The sequence below is a fragment of the Plasmodium cynomolgi genome, chromosome 12, assembly GCF_000321355.1.
Source record: "Plasmodium cynomolgi strain B DNA, chromosome 12, whole genome shotgun sequence".
Classification (NCBI taxonomy): Eukaryota; Apicomplexa; class Aconoidasida; order Haemosporida; family Plasmodiidae; genus Plasmodium; species Plasmodium cynomolgi.
In genome coordinates, this window is record NC_020405.1 from 633,096 (window position 1) to 644,866 (window position 11,771).

The 11,771-nt window shown below is 38.8% G+C and overlaps 1 protein-coding gene and 1 non-coding gene across 2 annotated transcripts; one reads left to right on the plus strand and one right to left on the minus strand.

Moving 5' to 3' along the window:
• Positions 1 to 382: 382 nt before the first annotated feature.
• Positions 383 to 1,596, minus strand: PCYB_122390 (hypothetical protein; the record flags this gene model as incomplete). The annotated part of the gene is made up of 2 exons (XM_004223571.1): positions 383 to 405; positions 795 to 1,596. The coding sequence occupies 2 exons, from the start codon at positions 1,594 to 1,596 to the stop codon at positions 383 to 385; spliced, it is 825 nt and encodes a 274-aa protein (XP_004223619.1).
• A 9,773-nt stretch (positions 1,597 to 11,369) lies between these two features.
• Positions 11,370 to 11,441, plus strand: PCYB_122393. Its single transcript has one exon. It is a non-coding gene; the product is annotated as a tRNA-Pro (tRNA).
• Positions 11,442 to 11,771: the final 330 nt, after the last annotated feature.

Genomic DNA, 11,771 nt, shown 5'->3' on the forward strand with positions numbered 1-11,771 from the left:
GTCCAGGAACGGTTGTGCCTGCTGGAACGGCAGGAACGTGGCGCGTTCGCAGGGGGCAAAAAGGGAAGGAGAGTGCGCCCATCCAGCATGCAGTCAAAATATATATATAAAGCTATACAGAAAATTAAAACTCATTACTTTGACATGTGAAATTAAAAAAAAATTCTTCACTGCTCATGGGATATGTACCCATGGGTGCTCACACATTGCTAACATCGCTTGGGAGAGAGTGCCCTGTGGGCTGCTCGTTGGGCGGCTCGTAGGACTGCTCGTTGGGCTGCTCGTTGGGCTGCTCGCTGGGCGGCTCGTTGGACTGCTCGTTGGACTGCTCGCTGGACTGCACGTATGCACTGTGCATGAATGGTACAGGGCAATAATTAAATTATACAACAAAATGAACCCAAACTTTAAAAGGAAAAAAAAAAAAAAAAATACATAAATATACAGGCTTGAAAAAAGAGTTTTCTCCGAGTAGTGCAATAGTGAGCTGCGTGCGTCGATTCGGCTGACTGCTGCTTCTTCTGTGTGCGCTTTCTCTCACGTGTGGGGCACACTTGGGCTTCTTCTCCGCACGGTCACACATGCGTGGCGGTTGTGCAGAGGGGGGGGCTCTCCCGAGGTGGGAATCGGCACTTCGCCTCTTCGCCTCTTCCTTACTTCCCCTCTTCGCCTCTTCCCTTCTTCCCTTCTTCCTTACTTCCCTTCTTCCTTACTTCCTTACTTCCCTTCTGTGCCATTTCCCCCTTTACTTCTCTCCCCCACTCAGATGCTGCTCTTCTTCCTCTTCCTCTTACCCTGCCCCTCATCATTTAGCGTCGTGTTGGTGGTGTCAAAATCCTCCCCTGTCTGAGTATCCATATTGGCGCACATATAGTCCGACATGTAATCCGACTTGGAGGACTTGGCTGTCTTATTCATATCCGGTAAATTAAAATTCGCTGCGTTTTTGCTACTCTGCTTAAAGCGTACATTGGCGTTCCTTTTCTTAATGCACTCCTTATGGATTTTTAAAGCTTCATTATACACTCCGAAATCTTCAGCTAGCTGCCACAGCATGGATAGATTAAAATAAGGCAAGTAACTAATGGACAGTGGGGGGTTTTTATTTTTCATTATAACTTTACACTCATCATTATACTTGTAGGCCTTCCTCAATAATTTTAGCATCCTTTTCCTACCCTCCGTCCCAAGGGTCCTACATAGCCCTGGTTTTTTATTCTCATCAAGGTTGGTATTATCACTTCCTGTTTTACTTTCCTCCGAGTAGCTAGCGCTCTTCATTTCCTTCTTTATTTTCACGGTTGTATTTCGCTTGATAGGAATAACGCTTGCTCCTCCACCCTTTGTCCCCATAAGCATATTACTTTCACAGCTAGTGATATCTGATCTCTCCCTCTTCAAATCCGATTCATCTACCAGGATGTAGTCTGAAATATCGTCAAAGCTGCTGTGTAATTCATTAGGGAAATCTCCAACGGAGAAGAAGGGGGACTCCTCAACAGAGGAGATGTCCGTGTTCGTTTCGAACTGCAGGTCCGAGTATCTCATCGTGTGCACTGACATGTTTTCTTCGTTTTTCAGATTGAGTAGCTCCATCGTGTCGTCGATTTGGAGAAGTCAAAAAGTGGGAGTAGTGGTGGTAGTGGTGGTGGTGGGTGAACAGAAGGAAAAAGTGCACTACGCGTTGCAAAGTTAAAGTTGGGTAAAACACCTCTCTTTGCACCGTTTGGCTCACTCCTCTGTGTTGCTTTGCAGTCGGTTTGTCACGGGTTGTCACGGTTTGCCACGCGCTGTCACGGTTTGCCACGCGCTGTCACGGGTTGTCACGGTTTGTCACGATTTTCCACGGGTTGCTCTTTTCTCCTTTGGCGCACCTCTCACAAACTTTAAAGCTACGATATGTAAAGCAGTAGGGTGCTCGCTATACAGGGTACACGACGCAGGCTATACCGCTTAACCAGCTGTGCACTGTCGTATGCGCATGCATACATGCAGTTATTAACACATGTATGTATGTACGTATGTACGTATGTAGGTAGGATCGTTTGCTGGGTCGTTTGCTGGGACGTTTGCGGGGGCATATAGATACGCGGCCTCGCACATACGAGGGGACCGAGAAACGATAAAAGGGTTGCGTATTCGCGCCGTTAATTAGGGGTTTCTTTTAATTCGCGCCAAAGTGAATAAATGGCTCGTTAATTATGAAAAGGGAAAAAATAAAAGGTGAAAAAATAAATACGCGAATGGGTGATTAAGCAAGTGATGAGTGCTCGAGTGATGAATGCTCGCGTGATGAATACGCGAGTGATGAATACGCGAGTAATGAATACGCGAGTAATGAATACGCGAGTAATGAATACGCGAGAGATGAATTCTCAAGTGATGAATTCTCAAGTGATGAATACACGAGTAATGAATGCGCGAGTGAATGACTATGCAGGGAAATATGCATGAGCCGGTGGGCACAGTTAAACGCTGTTAAAAATAAATTAACGGGAGAACAAAAGGAAAAAAATTAAAATGGATTAATTTATCCTTTTTTTAAAAAAAAAAAATTGTACACAAATGGTGGGAAGGATGCGCTTTTATGTGTATACAGAGGTAACACTGCACAGGAGAAGTGGTTAATGGTTCACACAACGGACGGTGCATTCGCTGCGGCGAAGTGACCATTCACAACGGAGCAGTTAAAACTTGTCGTGATGGCCCCGCGTACGTTTACAAAGGGGTTGTTACTACAGCATAAAAAGAACTAACGCACTCGGGTTGCCATTAAAAGCTCAGTTCTCCTTTGCAGCCACAAAAAAAAGCGCACATATACAACGAGATACAAGCGCACGCGTATATTTGCAAATATGCAAGTGCCTATGCACTACATACGTGCGTGTCCATACGAACAGGCAGGCGTGCCACCAACTCGGTGTTAACACTCAGCTTATGAACGCCACAAACGTCAGGGAAACTATGAATGCCACGAACGCTATGCACACTATGCGCGTTGCTGCGTTGGGGCACACTAGGAGGGGAGGGAAATTATCGCTCAAAAATAAGCCACAAAAAGTTGCACAATTGCATATATATACGTTTAAGCGTGTAGATGAAAAGGCACGCAAATGAATATTAACGTCACGCCTTGAAAGAACAGCGCCCCTCGCGATGGTGCACGTTGGCAAGCACATAAAAGGAGGGTGCTTATACGTACAAGCATATATTCACACGTTTACTTATACGTATTGCTTACACGTGCATGCCGCCACGCACCAATTTAAACAAACACAGGGGAAGAGGTGAACGTGGGGTGAGATGTGAGTAACAAATAAATAAGTAATGCAAAATGAATGTTAAAAATGTGAAGGGTGAGAAGTCCGAAGTGCGACTAAGTGAACACTCGTGCGCAAAAACAACAGAGGTTTCCCCACTTGCGCACAAGCGCCACGCATAGAAAGAGTCAAAAATTTCGAGAAAATTATTTTACGATTTTAAAGGGCAAAAATGGGAGGCCACGACTACAGGCATATGCATATATATTATACGTGTATACATATATGCTTATTCGTATGTACACCTATATGCTATTTTTCTTTTTTTTTTAGGGGGCCAGGTGGTGGACGGTTAAACAGGGGCAACGTTCAACACAGGGTGTGCATTCGAAGTGGCCGCTCTGCGCATATGAAAAACCACGCACGAGCTGATGCGCCTTACTTCGTTAAAAAGAGGAAGGTAGAGAGAGCATGCGACAGTGATGACACTCTTTATGCGCAAGCAGAGGGTGTGAAATAGGACAATTAACAAAAGTTATCACAAAAATATATTAAAAAGAATTATAAATCAAATAAAAGAAAAAAAAAAAAAAAAGCATCATAAAAAGGACGTAGACATACTACTACAGTTAATTTTAATTAAATATGATTAAAACTGCACAAATGCATAAGCACAAACGTATGCACGCATATACAGAAGCATACATAGAAACAGTGATAGAAGCACACATACCAACACACTTGTGTGTCTTTTTTTTTTTTTTTACTCTTTCACAATGGGAGCTAAAGAGGGCTTTAAAAAAAAAAAAAAAAAAATGTGTGCAACACAGTGTTGTGCATATATATGGTTAGACAACGGTCATATATATATTTTTAATTCTTTGCATGAATTAACTTATACGTACCTACACGTGTACATGCGATACGCACGTATACATGAGTACACTCGGAAAACGCGCTGACAAAGGGAAGCATATGCAATCGTTTTTGCATGGGCTGCTGTGCGCGCGTTGCAACAACATTCAGAGAAAAAAATACAAAATATGAAATGGGCGATATAAAATATGCAATGAAAAAAAAAACAAAACAAATCAATGCAATGCAACTGCAATGCAATGCAACTGTAACTGCAATGCAACTTCAACTGCAATGCAACTGCAACTCCAACTGCAATGACAAGCGACACACGTTTCACTCCACACAAAGTGCTTGCTTCTTTCGTTTGTTGCGCCTCGCTATCTATTCCCTCTTAGCATGCGTCAACGCACGTAGGCGGGATTTTTCCAACGACCACGTCGTGTGAATATGTATCTACACGCACAAGTTTGTACGATCGTGTGCACCGATTCGATTCACGAAAACAGATCGATCTCTTTTAGCATGGTTTGGCGCGTCGCTCTTGTTAATTCGTTCGCTTTGTCAAGGCACTGTAAAACGATGACACACAAAGGTAGCTAATGCACGATCGGGTGAACGTATACCCTCGCGGGTATGCGCACAATCACACAGGCAACTGTACAGGCACGCGCTGCGCGTTGCGCAGTTCGGCACAACTGGCAGGCGTGTTTGCGGGGAGCAGACGTCCACTTGCTATCCCTGCTCAAAATGCACAAACAGGTAAACACGTGGAGGCAGTCCCTTTATCTGTTTCTATATGTACGTATATGTATGTATATATATGCATATACATATGTGTATGGTTCATATATCTGCGTACACGGCAAGGCTTTGCCCAAGGCGCGCAATTACATCACACGAACACAAGCACAAGTAGTTGAAGGCGTAAACAGCTCGACATGTACGTCCTTCAGAGTAGGCACGTATGTATATTATACTTTCTGTTTTTACCTTTTCTCTTTGCGTTCTGTTACTTGTTTTTTTTTTTTTTCTCTGTTTTTCCAATTGTTTTTTTTTGTACGTAAGCATATGTACATTTGTTAATAAAACGGCACTAGTGGAATGAACGAAGTACGCTTTAAAAGTATGACACGTAATGGTTTGGAATTTACTTTTTTTCCAGGCTTGGAAATTTGCTTTCGCGTTAGCTTCGTTTCGCGTTCGCGTTCATAATCACGTTCACGTTCACGATCGCGCCGAGTTCACTCTTGCGATTTCGTTTGCCTTATTTTTTCGCGCGCGGGGGGAAATGCGGCAAAAAATTCACGTGCTCGATTGCGATAAGAGGAGGTGGATGCTTACACGTGAGCAGGTGACATGCAAGCGGCTAAACGCGCCAATGCGCAAAGCTCAGATACGCAAAGGGTTGGTATATGCAAAGAGCAGATATGCAAAGAGCAGATAAGCAAAGAGCAGATATGCAAAGAGCAGATATGCAAAGAGCAGGTATGCAAAGCGCAGGTATACAAATTCGTACATACGCGCAAGGCATGCCCTGCGTATGAAACTACGCCATGTAAACATTACATACGCAGCTGCATACGCGCAGGAGAAATGCGTTCATGCTTCCCGAACGAGTGCCCGCTTATGCGCAGATGAAGTACATGTATAAATTAATTATAGACAAATGGATGCATACGTGTCAACGCATGTATTAAAATGTATACAGTATGGGGGAAAAAATTAACAAAGGCAGGAACATTCGAACATTGCGCAATTTAAAAAAAATTGCCTAAATTTGTAAATTATAAAAAACGTAAAGAATTAAATGAATGGCTCACTGGAGATTCGCATTTTAAAAATTGGAATTAGCAAAACGTTTGTATAAAAAGCTTTGCATTTCCCTACAGTACTATATACAAATGGTCAAAAGGAAGTTTTTTGAAAATAATAAAAAGAATTGCAAACGGATATATGGAAATGTGGATACAGCTAAAATAAGTGGAAATAAAAAATATGACATAAATGGATATTATGCAAAAATTGTTACATTTACATGTATATTTGCTCATTATACATTATTATATGCTCATTATATGTTAAATTACATGTATATATGGAAGTCTCATCTTTTAAATTCTGTACTTTTATAAATATTGCCCGTATGTTAAGTATAAACAAAACAAACGCAGAGAATAGCAATAATAAGCGCTAAGCAAAATTGTCAAAAAAAAAAAAAAAAAAAAATATATCAACTGTGATAAGCACCACTACTTACCCCCCTTTGAAAAATTGTCATGTTCATGTAAATTTATTTTATATTTAAAAATTTTTATTTTTCGCAAAAGTGGGTAAAATAAATACAGAAAATGATAAAAACATACATTTGGGTAAAAATGGTACTTATGCATAAATTTATACGAACAGGTGAATTTGAAAAAAAATGATTATTCTATAAATTTATAACTTTGGCACAAAAAGATACAAAATGATTACTTTTTGTTTACCCTCTTTTTTTTTTTTTTTCCCCCCAAGAGGGCAGGGTATATTACATATATATATGTCCAAGTGCAAAATATATACTTAAAATATTGCGCTTGAAAGGGATATATAAAATCGCAGAAAAATATATAGAAACAAGCGAATTGAGAACATAAACTGTATTGTATGTACATATAAAGGTACATCAACAATATTTATGAAAAATTATATTTATGAAAAATTATAAATACGAATTGTTATATTTTTATGTATTTATATGAAGCGAAGCTGTCTCATCACATGCACATAATATACATATATGGGGGGTTATAATCATCGAATGGTAGACGCGCGGAAATTTTTGCCCTTCGAATTGATTTTATTTAACTAGCAAAAAGAGAAAAAAAAAAAAAAAAAAAAGGAAAATATTTTTTAACAGCGAGAGGTAGCTGTAAAAATATTATCAACAAATGAGAAAAAAAAAAAAATTATGAACAGTTCATAATTTTTTAAAGTTTTTTTATTAAGCATTTTATGTTCTAATAAATTTTAAAAAGGCTGTTATAAAAAAGGATAAGACATGTATTTATGTATGTCATATGTAGTGTTACGCTGGTTCGCTTTACGTATAATATAATATGTTATATTATACATGCTTATATGCGTTGGGACGCTTTTTCATAATTTTCGGGAAGGCAGAAAATAGCGAGGAATAAATCTCCCTGCCCAGGGGGTTAAAATGTAGACGCACCAATATGCGTAAAAATAATATGACACGTGGACAAACATGAATGTATAAGTCAGGAGCCCACGCGAGCGGCAACCCTAACGGTTGCGCGTAATTTCTCCTTTCTTACATACAATACGCTCATATATGTATGTACGTATATATATGCATCGAAGGAGGAGTTGCCCTATGCTGATCGCCCGTGCGCCCCGTTTATTAGTTACATGCATATATTTTCAGTTGCCGCCCTTTTCCCTTTTTCCCCAACTATGTTTTCCCATATGTTACGGACATGCGGGGGATAAAAGGCAGAAAAAAGGCAGAAAAAAATGAAAATTAATTGCGAAAAGGTTATATGCAAATTTCCAAAAAATGTGAGCAATTTTCCAATCAATTCTGTCACACGGCAGCATAATAATGGATCGGAAAGGGCTGTTTTATCAACTTGATAAGGAAAAAACAGCTTCAGCGCGCCCGCATATGCATATGTAAAATGCTATGTATATATATACATTGTAAAACTGCAGCTGCAACACGGCACTATGAAAAAAAAAAAACTACAGTACTTGTGAGCAATAAACGTAGCAACTATGGCAACTCTCGCTGGTGGGGAATTATAAATATGAGTAAGATTTAATTCCATGGACAGGCATTTTGTCCGCTTTGGTTTGCTTGGTGTACACGGGATTAACGCGAAAGGGTTAAACGGACAGTGAGGTATGGGGGCGGATCACCATCATGAAAAAGGGGTAAATAAGTATGAATAAGACGTTTAAGATTCATATATGTATGTAAATGTTCACCCGTTTGGCGAAGTTAAACGGGAAGGCAGTTCGCTTTTATAGACGTTTCCTCTACCTTACAGTTTGCAGTCGTTAATTTTCAGTTTGTAACATTAAGCAGTATATTTTAAATTGCTTTTTTTCTTTACTTTTTTGCTGAGTTTTTTTTTTTTTTTTCTTTTCTCCACTTTTACGAAAAAAAAAAAATTGGAAGGAATTACTTTTCCACAATTCTTTCTCTTTTTCTCTCTTTTCTTTTTTTCCTTTTTCTTTTAAATTATGTTATAATAAAAAGACGCGTTTTTTTTTTTTAGGAACACGATAAATTATATCTTTTGGGTAAGTACTTAATATTGGAGCAAATTTTTTTTTTTTTTTTTCCCCGTTTTCCTTTTTCCCACGTGATAGATGGAACGTCGTACCAGTGCGTACATTGGTAGGGGGTCATTTTTCCAATGGTTGATTTTTTTTTTTTTTTTTTTTCATTTTGAACCAGTTTCAAATGTGACGAATGAAGTTGAATAAATTTCTATTTACGCATAGATAATTCCTTTCAAAGAGCGTTCCTTTGTGGGGTGCTCATTGTTTTAATTTTCCGTTTTGCTTTACGACATCTGGTTCGTCATTTTGTTCTTTCTTTTTACCACCCCTGCACGTTTTCCCGCTATTACCACATACCCGTTAAGAAAAATTGTCCAGAAGTGAACACACAAGTCAAAGTTGTTACAGTGGAGTGAAAAATTGCACGAAAGATTGCAAATAAATGTACGAAGACTTACTCGTTTTGTTTCGATATACATCTATTTGTTTACGTTTGCGCAATTTCGACTTTGTAACACTGCTATTTTAAATTTTACCAATTTAAATGAGAGTGCGCACCGCGCTCTCCGTTGTGTAACGTTTTTGTCTAAATTTTTACTTATTAATTTGGTGTTCTTAATTTCGGTTAATTCTCCACATTTGAATGATTCCACATAATTTTTAAATTCAATAAAGTACCAATGTGTGACTTTTCATCAATTTTGTACTTAGGCACATGTTCACATTTTTAATAAATTTTAGTTCATCTTACGAGGTTTCGCGAAAATTTCGATTTTATTACCAAATCTATTTGTACCTTTTTTTTTTTTTTTCAATTTCTGTGCGTAATAGTTAGACAGTCGAAAATAGAAATTTTATTTACGCATTTCCACTCCGTGTACTTTCAATAAATATCCAAAAAGGACAGACAGACACACAGACGGACAAACAAACAAACAAACAAAAGCCGCGTTGTACATATAAAATGGAGTCCCCTTTAACGTTGTCTTACACCTCCACACAGGGGTTATAATGTGTGAGCAAAATAGCGAACAGGTTATGTGCGATGCGAAAATCCCCGCCTGTCCAGTTTTGCGCACACGACCGGCCATACTAACAGGAAAGGGCCACAATGTGGGAAAAATAAAAACAAGTTTGGAAAAAATTTTACAAAATGGTGAATCTTTTTGAGCCGTTTTTCCCTGCGAATGGAAACTTACCTGCCTGCAAAGGGGCGTACCAATGGATGCAAAACGTAGACAATTTTGCTGTTTTGTTTAAAAAAATGAAAATTTCCCAAATCGCCATTTTTTTAAAAGTTACAATACTGTCTAAACAGTTTCATAAATAGAGCAAAAAAAAAAAAAAAAAAAATTGCTTCCTCCCCAGGAGTGCTAGTTTTACAATTAGTTCGCTTCGAATTTTGAACATTTTCGTTCATCGTTCAGGGCACAACTACTATTCGGTCTAATGTCCTTTTTTTGGTCACACGCTCTTTCTTTAGTTGTGTGCATATGGGTAGCTATCGAAATTGCCACCGGGTGAGGCGTGCATTGCAGAAGAGAGGTGGTGGAACCAGGTAACAAGTTGGTAATTGTTCCCCTTGGCTGCTTCGAAAAATCGCGACCATTGTATGAAGCAAAACTGAGATGGAAAAGGCTCTCTCTATATGCACATACACATGTCCTTGTGTACATGTACAACAATAATGATCATGCCACTCCACTTATGCGACATGTGCCCATTAAAAGTTCCCTCCTGTACAAGACACACTTATAGTTAGGCATAGCAAAATAGAGAAACGTCTTTTGCCTTAACGGATAATTTTGCTGAAATGAAATGGGGAAGTTTTTCCTTCAGTGCCCGATGAGCTCTTTCGTTTTGGCCCCACATTGGGGTGGAAAAAATGGCTTAGTTTTTTTTTTTTTTTTTTTTTTCCCTGTTCATACTTTTTTGTTTTTATCCCCCTGTTCATACTTTTTTCAAAAGGGTGAAAAATTTACCCCTTAATTTGACTATCTCATTTTACTCCTTTCAGTGTTGCTCCTTTCCATTTCGCGTTTTTCCCTACGGTGTGCGCACGACTAACCTCGTGTGTGCGGTCCTTTGGGGGTAACTCTTCCGCGACTTTCGCCGCAGTTCACCGCCCACTTGGAAGTACACACCACACTGTTTCGTATAACACACCTGTTTAAGCCTCCATCGCTATGGAGAAACGTTTTACAAACTGCGTTAAAATTATGATGCCATTGGGAGTAAGTTTTTGGAAAGTTCCTACAGATGAATAAGGCTAACATGAGATTCGCGAAATGAAATAAAATTGCCTATTGGTTAATACGTTTCCTATCTTTTGCTTTTTCGCATAAGTGTAAAAACTTGCATTTTCACGAACCAACGTTATGTTGACTGTCCGCACTTGCCCTTCCCATTCCACTGCACTTCATTTTTCCTTTTGGCGCGCTTACAAAACAACCTGTTGGAATTTTTTTTTTCCCTTTATCCACTGTGCAGCCACGATGGTGCAATATATTAGTTGACAAAATAAGCGATGAAGTGATAAAACGATGAAGCGGTAATGTGATAATGCAATAATGCGATAAAGCGATAATGCGATAAATGATGCATAAAAAAAATATACTCCTTTTAATCACAAATTGGCAGCAGTGTTTGGGCAAATGAAGTAAACATTAACCCTGATGTAACAATGTAATAACTTTTTACTCAGTTGTTTAAGTTACGAATGCTCATCGCGCACATGGAGTTTTGTGAAGGAGCTGTGAACAAATTGTACTTATTGCGAAAAACACACCACTGCGTTTTTTTTTTTTTTTTTGGGGGGGGGGATTTCGTGAATAAGTTGAAAAAGGGAGTTTTTAACCCCGCGGTGAGTCCAATGAAACACTGCCCAAGAGAAGAAGAAAATTTTTTTGGTAACTCTGTTGAAGCGTTTCCTGCCCTTTGCAGATACTATTATATATTAATGGCTACTTAGTCTAGTGGTATGATTCTCGCTTTGGGTGCGAGAGGTCCCGGGTTCAATTCCCGGAGTAGCCCCTTTTTTGCACAAAAAAAAAAAAAATGGCCGACAGGGTATGGAAAGACATTATAGTATGAAAATTGACTATTCTTATTATAATATAATGTTTTTTTTTTTTTTTTAAACTTTGGTTGTTTTAAAAATATAAATCCGGCTTTAAAGTGGGTTGTTACTTCCTTGCTATGGGAGCATTCCTCACAAAAATGGAAAGAAAACTTATTTGATGAATTTTTCTAATTTTTATAGCGTGTTTGTGTTCATAGTAAGAAGGGTAACGGGGACGGCTTATTCTCGAAGGTTAAATTTTTTTTCACTTTTTTCCCAACTTGAGCACAAAAAAAAAAAAA